This window comes from Lactuca sativa, chromosome 8 (genome assembly GCF_002870075.4).
Source record: "Lactuca sativa cultivar Salinas chromosome 8, Lsat_Salinas_v11, whole genome shotgun sequence".
NCBI lineage: Eukaryota > Viridiplantae > Streptophyta > Magnoliopsida > Asterales > Asteraceae > Lactuca > Lactuca sativa.
The window spans coordinates 24455510-24476434 of NC_056630.2; the positions used below are offsets into that span (position 1 = coordinate 24455510).

The 20925-nt window shown below is 35.3% G+C and overlaps 1 protein-coding gene and 1 long non-coding RNA gene across 4 annotated transcripts; both read left to right on the forward strand.

The window, feature by feature from the left end:
* The first annotated feature begins 1606 nt into the window (after positions 1-1606).
* On the forward strand, positions 1607-4145 carry LOC111888962 (ankyrin repeat-containing protein ITN1). Its single transcript, XM_023885093.3, has 4 exons — positions 1607-1761; positions 2017-2520; positions 2613-3022; positions 3109-4145. The coding sequence occupies exons 1-4, from the start codon at positions 1740-1742 to the stop codon at positions 3934-3936; spliced, it is 1764 nt and encodes a 587-aa protein (XP_023740861.2). The 5' UTR covers positions 1607-1739; the 3' UTR covers positions 3937-4145.
* A 12849-nt stretch (positions 4146-16994) lies between these two features.
* Positions 16995-18980, forward strand: LOC111888993 (uncharacterized). Of its 3 annotated transcripts, none has more exons than XR_008225919.1 (6): positions 16995-17467; positions 17710-17950; positions 18148-18382; positions 18463-18560; positions 18664-18715; positions 18831-18980. It is a non-coding gene; the product is annotated as an uncharacterized LOC111888993 (long non-coding RNA). The 3 variants fall into 3 exon arrangements; XR_008225917.1 differs by having other exon boundaries at positions 17000-17467; positions 18148-18344; XR_008225918.1 differs by having other exon boundaries at positions 17004-17467; positions 17821-17950; positions 18148-18344.
* Positions 18981-20925: the final 1945 nt, after the last annotated feature.

A 20925-nucleotide genomic window follows, 5' to 3' on the forward strand; every position in this document is an offset into this window, starting at 1 on the left:
AAACTATGGTTTTTAATTTAAAAAAAAAACATATTTATACGTTTTAAATGTATTAAACAAATATTTATACGGTTTCAAATAGAAAATTATCAACATTGAACAAAATTGATGTTCGATTTGCAATAAAAAAAACACAGTGTCAAAATCGAAAGAAAAATATTAAACATAGTGTCAAAATCGGGAAAAAAAAATGAAAACTTAGTGTTTTTGTGGAAAAAATATTCAGTTTTGACACGTCAGCATATCATGCCAGCAGGTCACGTCAGCATGTAATCTGGTTGACCTGTCAAGTGATCAGAACTGTAACAAATTGAAAAACACAGTGTCAAATTTGAGATAAAAAAAACACGGTGTCAAATTAGAATTTTCATATAAACTGAGTGTCTTTTATGCTATTTACCCATATTATTAATGTTTGTATTGGAAGATAGTAATATTAATACCTCCCTGAATGACATAAAATCATACCAAGAATTATTGATAAGGTTTGTAAAAGAAACATAAGAGAAACAATTTTTGTGAAATTTGTGGTTGTATTATTAAGGGGGTGTTTGGATAGGGAAAAAAGATGGTGTTTATTGCTTATTACTTATTTCTATCACAATAAGCTAAGTTTAAGTATAAGTTTAAGTATTTGGATATGAATCCTTAAAAATCAGCTGATTTTAATAACATCTCTCCCTTACTTATTGCTTATTACTTATTTTCATCGCAAATAAACTAATAAGCTATAATCTAATTTATCCAAACACCCCTAATCTTTTGAAAAAATTGTGTTTTTATGGTCAATACACCACCACAAATGTAATGTTCAAAATAGTTTTGATTAAGGAGATTTTTTGTTATAACACCTTACACATATATCTATTACTTTACTCCCAAACTATATATTTTGTCTAAAAATCACCTCATGTAAACTTAATATATGAGTAAAGGACGTCTTACTGGCTAAAAGCCCTCTTCTGCAATAGGACTATAAATTTAACAAGACGGATGCTAGTTATCAAATAATGTAATTACAAAGTCCATATTTTAGTCGTGTATAGTTAACGTGGAAGAAAAGGATGAATGACTAGAATGTGAATGTAAGTCTAATTAGGTGACCACAATAGGACAAGAGACACTTGCATGGAAAGCATTAGGAAATTTACAACAACATAAAGTTTTGAATATTTTTAGTAAAGGTCCTTATGCTTTAATCTAAAGCTTTTTTCCTAGTTTTGTCTTTAGAGCATTTAGTCCAAATCTAAGTATTTCTTCCATCATCTGCATGATTGGTCAAATATTCTACCTATTTTGTCTCTTTAACATTCCTCCTTTTCAATTAGGTAAACCCCTATACATTAAAAATATATATAGAAAAAATGAATGATAGATAATTCGCTGAATAATGATATAAAATGTAACTATATATTAACTTCAATCAAATAATCTTTAATTCTGGTCATGATTATTGAAACCAAAGTAATTCTTTTTTGTAAACACGGTTAACTACAAAAACCAAACTTGAGGATAGTTCTTATAACATCAATAAACTCCAAGGACTAAATAGGCAAATCTGCTTAAGTTGTAGTAGTATCTGAATTTTGAACCTTCTCAGCACCTTCCTCGTCGCCTAGTCTATACTGTGTTGTATGTGTCGTTAGGCAAATGCCATTGAAACTCTTCCATTAATAAATACTTGTGAAACACCTCAGATTCTAGAATTTGGTCGCTGTTTCTCTTCTCTAGATCAAAACATGCCTTCTGCCATAGATGAAGGTACTCTTCTAGCTCTTAAAATACGTGTATGTTTGTCCTTGCTTTTGTCATATTTCCAATATCGATTACAATCTACCTGTTTTCAAAATTCCTGAAGTTTTTCGTATCATGTTCATAGCTGAAATGTATGAAATCGAAGTTTGAGGTGATTGTGAGATGAAGATTAACTAGATTAATGCATTTGGGTGTCATGAGACGGAAATTATTTTCAAAATCGATTATTGTTCTTAATATTCTTTTTAATTTGACAATCAGGAATAGGAGGCTTATCGAAACGGCACATGACTCCATCAAAACAAAATCAAAATTATAACCCTAGTTGCGATCCATCACCATCACCATCTCCATCTTCCACATCTGCTCCGGCGCTGGTGCTGACAAATTCCGGGAAGCGGATAGATCAGGCTGGGAAGAAGAAATACGTGAAGCAAGTAACAGGAAGACATAATGACACCGAGCTGCACTTAGCAGCCCAAAGAGGTGATCTGGCAGCCGTGAAGCAGATTCTCGATGACATTAATTCGCAAATGGTAAGAACTTTAATCGGAGCTGATTTTGATGCGGAGGTTGCAGAGATCCGAGCATCAGTCGTAAATGAGGTGAACGAATTGGGAGAAACGGCACTCTACACAGCTTCTGAAAGGGGACATCTGGAGGTAGTTAAAGAGCTTTTGAAATATTCAGATAAGGAAACACTTTTGAAAAGAAGCCGATTAGAGTTTGATCCTTTACATGTCGCTGCTAGTCAAGGACACCATGGTAATTGTTAAACATCCCCTAAATCTTCATACCTTGATTTTGTTAATTGTTAAATCAACATATCTTCATAGCTCGATTTTGAATATTTTCAGCTGTAGTCCAACTCCTACTTGACCATGACATAACACTCTGCAAAACCAGATCACAAGGAAACGCAACACCTCTTATCACCGCAGCTTCAAAAGGCCACACTGATGTCGTCAACGAACTGCTATCAAAGGATCCGACCTTGTTAGATATTCCTAGATCCAATGGCAAAAACGCATTACATCTAGCGGCAAGAGCAGGTCATGTCGAGACTTTGAAGACTTTGCTCGATAAGGATTCAAATCTGGCCAGAAGAACAGACAAAAAGGGCCAAACCGCCCTGCATATGGCGGTGAAAGGCGCTAGCAGCGACGTCGTTAAATTGCTGCTCGAAGCTGATGCCGCCATCGTTATGCTGCCGGACAAATCCGGTTTCACCGCATTACATGTCGCCACAAGAAAAAAAAGAGCAGAGGTATTTTTCAATCGTTTCAGAAACACGAATTTTAGGGTTTTAGGGTTTAGAAAAATTGAATGATAACCTTACGATAATTTTTACAGATAGTAAACGAATTGCTTAGTCTCCCTGATACGAATGTTAACGCATTAACCAGAGACCACAAAACGGCTCTTGACATTGCCGAAGGGCTTTCGTTATCGGAGGAAGCCGCCGATATAAGGGCGTGTCTGGTTCGATGCGGCGGAGTCCGAGCAAACGAGTTGAACCAGCCACGAGACGAGTTAAGAAAAACGGTGACTCAGATAAAAAACGACGTCCACATCCAGCTTTTACAGACGAAAAAAACAAACAAAAACGTCCATGGAATCGCTAAAGAGCTTCGAAAACTCCACCGTGAAGGAATCAACAACGCCACGAACTCTGTCACCGTTGTGGCGGTGCTTTTCGCAACAGTGGCTTTTGCCGCCATATTCACGGTTCCCGGTGGGGATAACGATGACGGGATGGCGGTGGTGGTGAACCGAGTTTCGTTTAAAATATTTTTTATTTTTAATGCGATTGCTCTTTTTACGTCGTTGGCGGTGGTGGTGGTTCAGATTACGTTGGTTAGAGGGGAGACGAAGGCAGAGAGGAAGGTGGTGGAGGTGATTAATAAGTTGATGTGGTTGGCGTCTGTGTGTACTTCGGTGGCGTTTATGGCGTCGGCGTATATAGTGGTTGGTCGGAAGTATGAATGGGCGGCGATTTTGATTACGGTGGTTGGTGGTGTTATAATGGTGGGGGTGTTGGGAACGATGACGTATTATGTGGTGAAGTCGAAGAAAACTCGGTCGATGAGAAGGAGGGAGAAGATTGCCAAGAGTGGGACAAACTCGTGGCTGCCTTCGGAGTTTTCCAATTCGGAAGTTGAAAGAATTTATGCTATTTGATTTTGACCTACAAATAGAATTAATGTTTGTTTATAGTAGTATATTTTATTCTTCTTTGATTTAAAAATATACTGTATTGGTATTGTGGTATAGACCTATAGAACAACCAAAGAAAGAGAAGACTATAAAAGAGATGCTATACTGACTTAAATGAAAGAAAGAATAAAAGTTTCAAATTTGTATATAAAATATGATCAATCTTTTTGTTATATACATATTACCAATGGTCTGTTATCGAAATACATAAGGCCCGTTGGTAACCCTCATGGCACCATATGGTGGGGGTCACCATACCACGTTATGTGATGAACGTAGCGACCTACATTGTGATAAACAAAACCACCACAGCTCTTATTTTTTTTTATTTTCTTTTCATGTTTCGATATTTATATAGTACAATATATTATTGTTTACTATTCTCTAAATATGGATAACAAAGGGAAATGACGTGGTGTTGAGCTAACATGGTAAAAGCGAGGAAGCTAGGGAGTATACCCCTGGTTTAAGGATTTGCATCAACAAGTTTCGTATTTCTCTTGGGAGTGCAGATTAAGCTAGAGATCTGCAAATTTGAGAAGCAAAGACATCAAGATGCGTGAGAAATGGTTGTTTTTCACAATGTCTTTTGATGAAAGTTTTATTGAAAATTTCTAAGGCTCATTGGAGTGCAGTGCGGTTTGGAACTGCGTTCTTGCCACGTCGACCGCAAACACTGCCCCTGGGTGCGGTTTTGGCCGCACTATGGCTAGAAAGAACCATATCATGTGATTGGATGGTGCTTGTTGACCGTTGAACGGTCATTTGATTGAATTCATTTAATTTTTTTTTACTTTACTCTATATATATACTTATCCTTTTTTACATAACTTTCAACCAAAATCCTAAAAATTTTATTCTCTTCTCCTTCAATTTTTTTGAAAAATGTCTTCTTCCAAAAAGTCCAGCAAAGAAAAAACATCTATCAGAAACACCACAACCCTAATCTCTTCATTTGATCAACCGATTTGTTTACCTCCATATTACCACTACGGCGGTATACTTTCGTATTTTCCACAACGACCAACACAACCACTACCACAACCCGACATAGATCTTAATCCATTTGATTTTTTTGTCTCGACCCGAGTTGGTTCAACAAACACAAACACAACCAGAAACGGTCGTTTCAGATTCCGAACCGGAATTCGTTACAGAAACTCAGCTCACTCGAGTAGCAACTAAAAGAAAAGAGAAGGCGGAGACTAAATGTTGGGAACCCCTGGAAGTATTAATGTTAGCACAATCTTAGATCGATATTTCAGAAGATACGACAATTGGAAAAGACCAAAAGCATGACCGCTTTTGGATTCGCATTTTACATAGGTTCCATAAAGGAATGAACCGTGGAGAATACCGTTCAAAACATCAAGTGTACTCCAAATAGGGGAAGATGAACAAGGAAATCATGTTGTTTAATGATTTGTATAATAACATGAAACGTCAATGGAAAAGTTGAGAAAGCGATGAAGTGATTTTGAAGAAAGCGTTGAAAGTGTATCAAAAAGAAAATCTGAAAGCTTTCAAGTTTCTTGAAGTTTGAAATTTTTTGAAAGATAACAAGAAATGGCAAAGTAGCAAAACATCAAACGAGCATATCGACAGTGATTCAAAACGCAGCAGGACATCTGAGACCGACCACACTACATCAGATGTTCGTGTTCAATTTGATCTGAACGAAGATGAATCTGTTCCAATTTCACCACCTTCCCGACCAATGGGAAGAGACAAAGCAAAAAAGCAAAGGCAAAGGCAAAGCGTCGAATTCAGATGAGTTGAAAGAAATAGGAGCTGACATGAAGGGTATAAAAGATAGAATGGACAAGATTTTGCAAATTGCTTCTGAAAGAGAGCTTCGGAAACAAATGGACAACGACATGCGAATACTAGCGATGGACACGTCGAATATGACCGGGGACGAGCTTCAAGTTATTTTGGCGATGAAGGAGGAAGTGAAAAAATATTATGTAAATCGTGGCTAATTTCTAGTTTTTTGTTTTAAATTTTTAATCGTTTGGTGTGCTTTTTTTAATAAGTTGTAGGTTTTATGTTTTTAATCTGCTTTTCTAATTTTTTAGGTTTTTTTTTAAGTTAAGCAATGTATGGTATTTGTATTTTTAATTAATGAAATATTATCTTTTTAAAATTATGTTTTTTTGTTAAAAAAAAGTTTTATTAAATTAAAATAGTTAAAAAAAAACAAAAATAAATAAAAATAAAAGTGTGGCAAGAAACCACATTACTGTGTTAAAAAATGACGTGACGCTTATGTAGCGGTGAAGGGTGTGCGGTTTCGATGGCACCACTCCCTCCAGCCTAATGTCGTTTTTGATGGGTTTTATGCATAAGAACAATCCTATGTGCTCATATAAACCCTAATGCTTGGATCTAGGTTTCTCTATTGTACATGCTTTGAATCCAAGACTAATAAACTTAGATCTAACATATTATAAACTGAATTAGGGTTTAGAGAATTACCTTTGATTGTTATATAGCAATAACAATCAATTCCTTGCTTGAATTGGCCTTAGAAAGCTTAGTGCCTCAAGTGCTGCACCTCTAATGGAGTCACAAACACCATATACAACTTGGATGAAGAGGAGAAGAAGAGAGGTTGCCCAAAAACGGCTGGAAACCCTAATGGAAGACTTGTCCACGTTTTTGGGGCATAGGGGCCCTTTATATACATGTAGGCTATTAGGGTTTACAACTAGGAAACCCTAATTTGACTGCTTAGGCCCTAAGCAGCCCATGGACTCCTTAAACATATCCCTTAGACGATTTCTAATGGGCTTCCCATAGAATTCGTCCAACCTATATATTATTAGGTGATCCATAGCCCAATTATAATTATCTTATAATTACAACTTCAGTCCCCTAAGTTTAACTAATCTCTTTTAGTCACAAAATTAATTATCAATTAATTCTTGACTAATATTAATTAAACAATATGATTTCTCCTTTAATATATTATTCTCATAATATATTAATAAATCATATTTAAACCTTTCTCTCCTTAAATCATCCTACATATTGCTATGGTGAAGGCAACCCAAAAGGACCATGCTCATAATCGGGTCAAGTACATACCAAAATAGTTATGGACTTAGACACTAATCCAACAGTCTCCCACTTGGATAAGTCTAATAACTATTTTCCGTATGACTTCAGAACCTGATCAGCAATCGTAGCTTTCAAAAGCCGCTGTCAACTCTGATCTTATCAGATAGCGTGTCCTCTAGATAAGGGATTATATATTCCTCCATTCTCAAGATATCGTATAGACATAAGACATGAATTCCAATCATTCTCTCTATACTATTTCCCGACTTCCGATTTATGACGACTGACAACAGACTACAGTTGAACACATCAACTTAGTCCCGGCTTGGCCAAGCGCTTAGGTGTCATCACTAAATCATCGAGAGGCCCACAGATATCGCTTTTATCCCACTTTGGGTAAAAGGAATGGATAAACTTCGACTCAAATGCTCGCTTGCATTTATTAATCGAATCACACACAACAATAAGCTTTATAACACCAAGTTACTGGTGCGTTTACTTATTATCAATGTGTAATCGACCAACAAATAACAACTCACACGTCTCGGTTTCAAGAATATACAATATTACCGTCTCACTAATCACTCGTGATAAATCCATGAAGTGATCCAAGTGAGCGTGGGTTTAATCCAATACTCTAATCTTATCAAAGCACTCATGAACTCTGCAGCAAACTTGTGCTATGTCTAAACACTTCAGACAATCTACAGACAGATTCATGACAGTCTTCCTTCATACTTACTTCCAACGTATGACCGACTGTGGATGTTTGAATAACCTAGTTATTCTGGAAGTCAAAACATGCAAACTAAAACATGACAACAATACTTAATCCTATATGGCCCCAAACTTGTGAGAGTAAATAAAACACTTCTATTTATCCACCATATTGATCACTCATTATTTATCATTTAATGTTTCGGATAATCAACTCATTACTTGAATTACAACAACAATTGTCCCATGCACTAAGCATGCACACTTTGTTTCCTATGGTCCATGCTTTGTGAAGTAAAACAATTGAAAACTTTTCCAATGATTCTCATTTCACAATTCCTCAATCCCCATTATTAGTGTAAGAACACAAGGTTCTTGGCACTACTAGAATATACTAGATTCTAACATTTTACGCAACGATCCTTTCGTAAAGTCATAGCACAAAAGTCACCAACACTTGGCTAATGAAATTACAAAGTGCTTTCTTAGAAATTGTTACATGACAATTCCATAGACGTGAAGTCTCACATTCAAAGTACATTCCTTTGAACATCCTTCTTGCATAAAAGTTTCTAATCTAGACATAGATTCTTAATATCCAACTCCCAATATGGAAACATTTCCATATTTGCCATATGACAACTCATTCTTAATAGAATCTTATCTATTCAAAATAATGTCGATATGGTCCATCTAATACCATACTTCCAACTACTCATAAGCGACCAATCCTCAGCGAACTTTGGATCGTCCTTTGATAGTTGTTTAATAATTTTAGTCAAAATCCATTCTAGTCCTTTTTCCCTCTTAATGCGCTAGACATTTGAAAAATTTTAGAATGGTAAATATTATAGCATTTGCAATCGATCCTATACCCGAAGCGTATGGGACACGATGCATAATGTCTTACATAAAGATATGATACTTTACCAATCTTTTGCCATAATATTTTATGTGTCATGTTCTCACAGTTCGAACTATGAAGAGGGATGCCGTAATCATAATCGAAATTTGAGAACACACAATGTATCCTTTGACTGAAGATATTAAAATTTCTTAATCTAAGCTTTAGATTTTTAAACGAAGTATAATATTCTCTCCCTTAATTATATCAAAACAACGTTTCAACCCATGCAACTTTGCAAATTGAATCTTTGTTTTTCTATAATTAATATTGCTAACTTGCAATACTCGCCATAATAATCATACAATCATAACACTTATGCTCCCACTATCATGATGATTATTATCATATAAGCATAACACTTATGCTCCCACTAGCTTTGACATGTATTCAGAAAGCGAATGAACTTCTAGAAAAACAATGCCTGTTGAATTTCTGAAATTCATATTTTTAATACTAGATGCTTCGATAAGCCTTTATCTAAGCTTCTTGAACTTATGCACCTTTACTTTAGATAGCTCATATGTGTGCTTAATCAATTTAGAATCTATGTTACTAAGTTCCAAGTGTTCAAACTAATTGCCAAATCTCACAATTCGAACTATGGAAAGGGATGCCGTAACCATAATCGAATGTGAGAATACAATTTTCACAATTGCTATCTTCTTAAAACCTCTCTTAGTGAAAGTATTTCCTCACAGTCATTTTCATGAAGGAGGGAATCTTATGACACTTAGATTTTATGGTGTATGAGTTCCTATCCATATGAATTTGCCAAAATCAAGGTTTGCGACAAATCCAAACTCATATGGATTGAACTTTCTTAATCTTGATTTATTGCCCTATGGTAACACGAGTGCCCACCATGTCTTCCAAGTAGTTTAGTAACTTGTCCTTACATATCAATGTACTTTCCATCGACTAAGGCTCTAGTATGCATTCAAATGAGAACTCAATTGGAATGGCACAGAAACAAGATAATGTCAGTACGACAGGTTGTAAACCTCAAGTCGTGTGCTAGTGATGATCTATAACGTTTATTCTTGATTTGTTCTTGAAACTTTTCAAGACCATTAAGACTCCCACTGACTCTTTGACATATAAGATTCTCTTGTCAAGAAACATTTCTTGACAAAGCAAATATTCAAGAGTTAGTGTAGTTCTTATCAAGACAAAACACTTCACATAATTGGTCCTAGTTGGTCTTTGTCTTATCCAAGACAGCACAACTTACCAATTTCAAATGTGCAAGAATAAGAAAACTTTTTCCAAATTCCACATTTGATGAGTGTTATAAACCTACTTAAGACTTGTCACTCAATGTCACAATCTTGGAGTATGACTCTAAGACTTGATATTGGAACGAAGTATGATTGACTCTTTGATTTAACCATTTCTACAATTCTCGATTCCTCTTCTTAGACATGCAAATACACTAAAACTCACTTAGAGGATCAATTGAGATATGGTTCTTAATCATTAATACTTCATCATAAAACACAATAAAAGGTACTCTCCCTTTATCTTTCTGCCTTCTTGATTCTTCTTATTCGTACTGCTATTGATTGAAACTATTTCAGTCAACTCAGAGTTATACTCAATCTTATAAGTATAACCATATTTACTAAACTTTAGTAAATCATGACGAATATCTTTGTCACTCTTGTGGTAGACTTGATCAACGCACAACCTAGTGTACTTGATCTTCCTAGTCCTTCAATTTGACACTTTGCCAAAGAATTAGTCTAAGTTTCCCAAATGTGAAAGTTTTTCATTCATCATACAATGCACATTGCATGATTCCAAGTTTCTGTCCAATTGAAACTTGGGCGATGAGAAACTCTCCCTATTTGGTAAACTTTTGACATTTCCACAAATAACACAATTAAGATTCAAATCCATTATTGCTAATAATAGAAACATTCAAACATTAATTCTTTCATACATGCCATTGCAAGGATAAATAAATAAGATAAAGTCAAAATTCATTTTATTGCGGAAAAAATTTGTCCTTACAATGCAATTCAATTGAAAAACTATGTTATTACATATTTCTTAACAATCTATTCTAACTCCAAGTAGTAGCTCAAGAATCCATTCATCAAGTAATGCGATCAAAATCCATTTCTTCATGATTAGATTCAGCTCACTTCTTCCCTCAAGCTTCCTCTCTTTTCTTCGATCCTACAAAACATCAAAATGTAATCTTATCACATCATGTATAAAGAATCTAGAATAGGAACTCAAAAGAGTTAGATAATGGATTTTACCTAGAGTAGAGCCATACATCTTGACTCTCCCATCTCTTAGATCTTTCAGGTAGTTAGGGCAGCTTCGTCTCCAATGCCCCTTCTCTTGGCAATAAAAGCAAATGGACTCCTTTGGCACAGCACATCGGACAATCACAGGCTTAGTTCTTTCTGGACTTCCAATGTTGCCAGTGTCCATTGAAGTTTGGGAGTTTGATTCACTAGACAAATTTGCTTGACCAGCACGCCAAATCATTGCTGATTCAGCAGCTATAAGCAAATAGGTGAGATCAATTAGGGTCACGTCGTGGTCCATCTTATAGTACTCTCTAACGAACTCACTATATGATTCAGGAAGTGACTCAAGAACCCAGTCAACAGCCAACTCGCTTGAAATCTCGACACCCAACATGCTTAACCTATCAATGTGTGACTTCATCTCTAAGACGTGTGTACACACAGGTTTCCCATCTTCGTGTTTACTTGCCAAAAGGGCTTGAGTGAGCTTGAACTTTTCAAGCCTTTGAACTTGTGGGTCAGGGAGAACAATTGGAGGAGGTGGAGGAAGTGAAGCATGACTCTCATTTCCTTGATCATATCTCGGAACGTCATCTTCATTTGGAAAGCTTGTTCCAAAGGATTTGGGAAGACCATTGTAAGATTCAGACATCTACAAAACGGGAGAAAATTCAAGTTAAGTTGATTAGAATTCTTGATGTAACACCCAAATGAAACATCAAGCTAGGATCCAACACAATATTCTACAACCTAGAAAAGGGATGCCGTAATCTAGTTGTAAAATATTTGAAGGTAGGTAAATGACGATTTACCAATTTCCACCATGAAAAACGAAAAAGAAGTTTAAGTTTTAAATGAATTGAAACTCCTAGATCTTTTGAGATTCATTGAACTTTTCAATGGCATGTTTAATCTCGATTATGCCCTACTATTTGTGACTGGGATGCCGAGGATCACAAACAAGGTGTGAATAACCATACGAATCACGTGGTGCACCTAATGCTACAATCACCTAATCAATGTGCCGGTTAGCCACACACGCTCCATTGATCTATGATAAGCATCGAGCCACCCTTCGCCACCAATGTCATCCCCAAATTAGTGTGCCGGTTAACCACACACGCTCCACTAACGTTTGACAAGGGTACGAAGTGTAATTCCATGGGTTAGCATACAATTTCACATTTTGCCTAAAGTAACTATGATTTGGGAATTTGAAAAAGCATTTAGTTACTTTGTACTTCATTATACTTATAATGGAAGGTTTCTGTCCTATCCTACCCGTTCGGCTAACGACCCTCCACTAGTCAAGAGTGTGGTGGGTACGAGTGGATACCCATTCAATCGCCATTTTATAGGCAATTTCCTTAAACACCCCTTATAGACCAGCTTCGTGAATGAGGCCTACTAACGGTAAGACTAACTGTTTACTCATACATATATATATATATATAATATTAGACTTTTAATGTTATATATAGTATAGGGTGTATTTTACACTTTTAAAATACTAGGTGGTTTAACTTAGTAAATTATACTTTTAATTTAATTAAATGTAAACCAAAAACTTTATGGGTTTATTAAATCACTTTTAATTATACACTTTAATTAATTAACAAAACCATAAGGGTGTGATTTGAACTTTTCAAAATACTAGGGTTTTAGAATTTAACATTTCAAAATTAAACTTTTGATCAACTTTTAAATTCCAAAACTTGAGGGCAAGTTTTGAAACATTTCAAAACATTAGGGTTTAACTTATTTAAATTTCATAAACAAAACTTTTAAGTTCAAATTTAAACTATAAAACCTAAAGGGTGCAATTGAAACTTTTTCACATCACAAGGGATCAAATAACAAATAATATGAGTTAAACAATTAATTTATTCATTATCTATATTTGACCTAATCTTATTTTAGTCATTAGATAATTACCAAATAACTTTAAATAATCCATATTTATCACATAAACAACTAATATTTAAAAGATTTGAAATTATCTATTGTTTTGGCAAGGATGTTCACTGATTTAAGATAAAAATCGGATTTTAACTTCAAAAAAACGAATTAGGTATCAAATCCAAGTCAAAACAGCAGCAAAAACCCGGAATTCCTTCTGTCTGACCCCTGGACTCGCCGAGTCAAGGACTGGACTCGCCGAGTCAGGGACAGACTCGCCGAGTTCTCCACTGACTCGCCGAGTCAGGTCGGGCAGAGGCCAAAAATCGATTTTCCAGCAAATAAAGCAGTTAAGCATCACATACAACTGAAACCAATCAAGGCTATGATACCACTGATGGGTTTTATGCATAAGAACAATCCTATGTGCTCATATAAACCCTAATGCTTGGATCTAGGTTTCTCTATTGTACATGCTTTGAATCCAAGACTAATAAACTTAGATCTAACATATTATAAACTGAATTAGGGTTTAGAGAATTACCTTTGATTGTTATATAGCAATAACAATCAATTCCTTGCTTGAATTGGCCTTAGAAAGCTTAGTGCCTCAAGTGCTGCACCTCTAATGGAGTCACAAACACCATATACAACTTGGATGAAGAGGAGAAGAAGAGAGGCTGCCCAAAAACGGCTGGAAACCCTAATGGAAGACTTGTCCACGTTTTTGGGGCATAGGGGCCCTTTATATACATGTAGGCTATTAGGGTTTACAACTAGGAAACCCTAATTTGACTGCTTAGGCCCTAAGCAGCCCATGGACTCCTTAAACATATCCCTTGGACGATTTCTAATGGGCTTCCCATAGAATTCGTCCAACCTATATATTATTAGGTGATCCATAGCCCAATTATAATTATCTTATAATTACAACTTCAGTCCCCTAAGTTTAACTAATCTCTTTTAGTCACAAAATTAATTATCAATTAATTCTTGACTAATATTAATTAAACAATATGATTTCTCCTTTAATATATTATTCTCATAATATATTAATAAATCATATTTAAACCTTTCTCTCCTTAAATCATCCTATATATTGCTATGGTGAAGGCAACCCAAAAGGACCATGCTCATAATCGGGTCAAGTACATACCAAAATAGTTATGGACTTAGACACTAATCCAACAGTTTTATTATCCGAAAGAAGAGACCATGTTGAGTAGATCTCTATATAAGGAAAAAAATGTCAACTCATTTTAAAAGTAAAAACCAAAAGTGTTATTTAACTATAACTTTACACTACTAGAAAACATGGGGTTTTCCTACGGAAAATAGCTAAGGAAAATTTCCGTAGTTAATTAGCTACGGAATTGTTACGGAATAGCTACGAAATGGGATGCCCTAATTTAGTAACGGAATAGCTACCGATGCTAATTCGTAGCTATTCTGTAGCTAATTAGCTACGAAAAGGCTACGGGATACCTACAGATACTATTTACCTACGGATTAGCTATGGGGTATGCTTTCCGTTAGAATTTCGTAGCTAATCCGTAGCTAAGTAGCTACAGATTAGCTATGAATTTTTCTTATTTTTTATTTTTCGGGCACCTAACGTCGTTTTTTTCGCTTCATTTTTTTCACACCTCTACTATACATGATTATCTATATTTTCACCAACCTATAGCTATTAATATCGTTCATAAAGTCGTGTGACCGTTCGGGATCAAATACTCGTTTCACAATTTAACATTGTAATGTTTATACTTTTCACCAACTTCTGATGGATTATGTTTATGTATACGTGTTTGTGAGATGTATGTGAACGTATTCATAAACATTATAGTGTTAAACCACTAAACGAGCAATGGATCCCGTATGTGCACACGACTTTATAAATGATATTAATAGCTATAAATTGGTGAAAATATAGATAATCATGTATAATAGAGGTATGAAAAAAAAAAACGGAGTGAAAAAAACAACGTCTGGTGCCCGAAAAAACAAAAATAAGAAAAATCCGTAGCAAATCCGTAGCTAATTAGCTACGGAATTCTAACGGAAAGCATATTCCGTAGCTAATCCGTAGGTAATTACCTACAGATTAGCTACGGAATATGCTTTCCGTTAGAATTCCGTAGCTAATTAGCTACGAATTTGCTACGGATTTTTCTTATTTTTGATTTTTCGAGCACCGCACGTCGTTTTTTTCGCTCTGTTTTTTTCACACCTCTATTAAACATGATTATCTATATTTTCACCAATTTATAGCTATTAATATCATTTATAAAGTCGTGTATACATACGAGATCCATTACTCGTTTAGTGGTTTAACACTATAATGCTTATGAATACGTTCACATACATCTCACAAACTCATATACATCATCATCATCATCAACATCATCATCATCACCATCATCACCATCACCATCATCACCACCATCACCACCATCATCACCATCATCATCATCATCACCATCACCACCACCATCATGATCATCATCATCACCACAACCACCACCACCGTCATCACCATCACCATCACCATCACCATCACTATCACCATCACCATCACCATCACCACCACCACCACCATCACCATCTAAGCCATCACCACCATCACCATCACCATCACCACTACCACCACCACCATCATCATCATCACACCATCACCATCACCATCACCATCACCACCACCACCACCACCATCACCACTACCACCATCATCATCATCACACCATCACCATCACTATCACTATCACCATCACCATCACCATCACTATCACCACCACCACCACCACCACCATCATCATCACACCATCACCATCACCATCACCACCACCACCATCGTCATCGTCATTATCATCACCATCACCATCACCATCACCATCATCACCACCACCACCACCCTCACCACCACCATCATCATCATCATCATCACACCATCACCATCACCACCATCACCATCACCATCACCACCATCACCATCACCATCATCATCACCACCATGTACTCGTGTATGTGTATCTACATGTATTTAAAAATCACAAAAAAAAAAATAATAATAATAACTATAAATGGTTGTGGAAGTGGTTAAAAGTAATAGTGGAAAATGTTAATATGGATGTGGCATTCCCAACCGATTGGTAGGTTTGTTGGTTATGTATGGAAAATACCCGAGTTCGAGTCCTACCACCCTCATTTTTTTTCCTTGTTCAGTTTAGGGTTTCATATCGTTTTTGTACGCCTCCATCTCCATTTTAGCGATCGACTACTACACTCCTCTCTTCTGTCTTCCTCCCTCTGCCTCCATCATCACCATCATCATCTTCATCATCATCATCACCACCACCACCACCATCATCATCACCATCATCATCATCAACATCATCACCATCATCATCTTCATCATCATCACCACCACCACCACCATCATCATCTTCACTTGAACGTCCCACATTCCGTATTCAAATCGCCCGAGGTGAGTTCATAGCCCTACGCTTTTCCGAGTTTTTCATGTTTTAAGGGGGGAATACAAGCAAAAGTACAGGGAAACTTGTGCTCAAAATATATTATTTTGTTTAAGATAATTATATTTTCAGTATGCTTTTAACATGGAAAACAGTTTTAGCAACCGATTACGAAATCAACACTTAGAAACGGCTTTCAAAACTAGAACAATGAACTTGTGAATCATGTGGTAGTTAGGGGACTAGTCCCCGGGTTTGGTTGAGATAAACTGACAGGGTAGGTCGAGCACCCCATAATTGATTGACATGGGTAGATCAGGCACCCCAGAACTGCCTGACAGTATGTTTAATATATGGTGTGTGGTATGATGGGGGAACTTGAAGATGTTTTCTATAATTTGTTTTATGAATTGTTCAATCAAATATGAAATTTTGGTCTCGAAATTAGGGATGTTACAGTATGTTTATAATAATAATAATAATAATAAGGAAAATAATAATAATAATAATAATAATAAGGAAAATAATAATAATAATAATAATAATAATAATAATAAAGAAGGAAATGAAAGGAGAATAGTATTGTATAAATGATTTTATGGAGCTCTTATAATCGGATGTGGCATGCCCGTCCGAATGGTTTAATACTCAATCTATTGCTCTCGATACTTATGTCCGTGTCCCGAGTTCGATCCTCACCCGTTTTTTTTTTTGCTCCCGCTTCCTTTTTTTTTTGTTCCCGCTTCCCGCTTCGTTCTCTCAAATATTCGGCTAGGTTTTGCACTTCCGCTTAATTACGTCGCGCCTCCCATCTCCCGCACCTTCTCGTTTTCTGCCTTCCACTCCATTCTAGGGTTTGAAGCTGCAGGCTATCTCACGTCGACCTCCAAAGACCTCTGCTCATCTTCGTGATCGGCGTTCTCTTTTGCGTCCACCGGTGCCGCCAGCGACACAACCTTCCGCCACTGCCGTCGTTCTTCAGCCCTGCCCCTCCGCCAGCGCCGCTTGAATCGCTCCCCTTATGCCGTTACCGATTAACCATAAATACCATAGCAGGCTTCAATCGTTCTGTTCAATCGAAGCTTCAATCGCTCCTGTCATCGTTTTGTTCAGTCAGTAGGCTCAGTCAAAGGTTCAAACCTGCTCAATCGACGGCTAACCATGCTCAATCGGTAAGATTCATTTTTTCTGTAATATATATTTTTATCATTCGACTCAATCGAATTCATCTTACAAATTATTCCCCAATTGTTCCAGTTGAAATACTTATCATAAAGTTTAATGTGGCTAGCGAACCCTAATCGTAACTCGCAACTTCAATTTCCTAATTATACCACAGTTCACGTTAAAATAGGGCTCTAAGTCGAAATTGAGAGTTTCAGCATTTAACTGTACATTTGATCTTAAACAACAGAAAGCAAACTCAAAACAACTTAAAATCGTTCTTCGAATTCAAGTCACAAGTTCTCCAAGTCACAAATGAATTCAACAAAAAATGAGCTAACAGAAAAATAGCGACTTCCAGATTCAGGGTAAGGGAGGTACTTGTTACTTCAAGAGTGAGTAAACGCCAGTCGCCGTCCGAGGGAGTAGTCGCCACCGGAGAATCCACCACCGATCAACTTCGTTTATTCTCCGTGTGTCGAGACTCACAGGTATGTTCTAATTTTTCCTTAAATCTATTTTCATGTTTTTTTGTTAACATGGTTTATAACAGGCATTTGGTGTAGTTGCTTCCATGATCAGTTTAACTAAAAATGGTGTTGAAACATCTATCGAGTCTTTCATTAGTTATACATTATAAGTGTGTTTCAAATTAAGCAACTATGGATCATATCTTACCCTTCTACAGGTGGTTGTATCATGGAGTATTGGAAACACGTTGCTGCATTTCAGCCTTGCAAGTGACCTATGTGCTCCAGTCCAATTATCAAATTGACCCTGGAAGCAACATTATCCCAACAGCAGGATGCAGGGATCCATGATGTTCTCAAGAATGTTAGGCAGTACAATTGCCTTTTTGCTGGTGGTGCTTGCAGTTTCATTCTGGTAGGTTACTTGACTGTTGGCACCAGACATTGAAGGGGGTAGTTTCGTCTTTTCCCTAAGTTTTTTCTTCTTGAAGCAATTCTGAAGAAATCTGATGATTGTGAGTTTCTTGTGACAGCAAGTGCTTTAGTTGCCTTTATTTGTCAAGAGATTGCTTCAAGCAATGGTGGATCCTGATAGACCTGTTGCTTATCTTAGCAGATTGCTTTAGTTGCAGTTAAGAAATAGCAACATTCTTTCATTTACTTGTTTATTATGATTACATGCATTTAGGTGCTAAGTTTTGAAGGAATTGCTGAATCTTATTACTTGTTTGCAGGTGTTTCTTGGTGCTCTTTATACACTTAGCCCTTTTGACATCCTCCCATGATGTAAGTTATCTATTCAATGTTGTTTAATAAAAATGTGTGCAATTTTTACCTTTATTAACATTTAAGTTTCTTCTTCTTGTTATTATTTTTAATAATTACAATTGGTTTATTCTAGGTTGGAGCCTGTGATCATCAGCTATATACAATGATCTTGATTACATGCGTTACTATTTTTCATATTTTTGGTGTATTTTATATGGTATTTTGGACAAATGTGAATCTAATATGGTATTTAATAAAAAATTGGAAGCTTATAATTTTTTAATTTTTTTTAATAAATAAAACGAAGTTAGCTACGGAATGGCTAAGGATTTCCGTAGCTATTTAGTTCCGTAGCTATTCCGTAGCTATTTATTTCCGTATCTATTTAGATCCGTAGCTATTATGTAGCTATTTAATTCCGTAGCTATTCCGTAGCTAATCTGTAGCTATAATTTTCCCACGGGCCATTATGCTACAGACATTTTTCCGTAGCTATCCGTTTATAGCTACGGAATAGCTACGGATTGTGCTGTAGCTATTGCACCAGTTTTCTAGTAGTGTTATAACTTTAAGTAGTCATATTGTCTAACAAATGATGTTATATTAGTGTAATTTATTCTGTATTTTAATGATGTTATATTAGTGTAATTTATAACTTTAGTGTAATTTATTTTGTATTTTAATGATGTTATATTAGTGTAATTTATTTTGTGTTTTCTATTTTAATGATGTTATATTAGTGTAATTTATAACTTTAGTGTAATTTATTTTGTATTTTAATGATGTTATATTAGTGTAATTTATAACTTTAGTGTAATTTATTTTGTATTTTAATGATGTTATATTAGTGTAATTTATAACTTTAGTGTAATTTATTTTGTATTTTAATGATGTTATATTAGTGTAATTTATTTTGTATTTTCTTTGTTAGATAGAGAGACTATTATTATTTTACTCTAACTTTACTTTATTTTTGTCTTTATTTCTCACTCACACATTGGTATTACTTATTAGAATCAATGTATTTTCTATTTAAAAGAAGTTACTAATAATATTGACCGTATTTTCTATGTATAACACAAGATTTTCTCTTACTATAGCATTATTATGTTTTTTGTCTGATAAAAAATATTATCATATTGTAATATTAATGTATTCTTTGTCCGAGAATATTATTTGTTAAATGCTTTCTATGTCTTATTATATTATGATTGTTTTTTTATAAATTTTTTATTGGAGGTTTTTTTAAAATAAAAAGTTTTTTTTTACATTTATTGATATTTTTCAAAATAACTACTTTTTGCAACATTTTGATTAACGTTTTAAGCTTACAATAAAAGAAGGTTATTGTCAGACATAGAAAATACAATAGCACTACATTAAAACAATACTATATCTCTTCATTTTGTCTAAAAACAAGTTGTCTTGCTAAAATCACCAATGTTTAAATGATTGTCGGTATTTTTTTTGTCAATCTCTATAAGTAGTCGATGTATTTTGTCTTTTCTGTTTAAGATCAAAAAATTAGTTCAATGTTTTATCGTATGATTTTGTTAAGATTTCCCTAATATACGTTATACTTCTATAAATAAAATGACATGATCGTGATGAATAATTGTCACTTGAACTTTATCAAAATGTGTACAAGTATTAGTCATTTTAGTGTTATCGCATCGCTTTAGTATGATCAACATTAATTTGAGATATATTGACCAACTTTTTGTTATATTGCAAGTTTGGTATGTAGTGAACATTCATATAACCTGATTTAATCTCATAGATATATGGGTTTGTGAGCAGCGGCCTTGGTGGGGTTCCAACAAGTATCACACAAGTAACAGTCTAATTTGTCGATCTATAGACGGGGTCAAGGGGGTCACCCTTTGCGGGGTACAAGGTATCTCCCCAACCTAAACGATATCTATAACATAAGAGTTATATATGTTTTGTTTACGACCTGATGCATAAGTTACAAATAGATGCGACTTTTCTTGCCAAAACAAACCAAAATTAACTTTTGAATACATATATTTATATTTCGTTTTAAAGAAAATTATTGTTAGTTCATGAGAAGTTAACCTTAGGCTATCCGAGGAATGAGTGTTTCTGAGGAGCATGTCTATCCGAAGTCATTGAGCTTTCCGAGCAGTTTGCAATTGAGAAGAGGGAATGTCAAAGAAATGAAGACAAGTACTAGTTTGGATTATTTTGTTTGTCTTATTTAATAG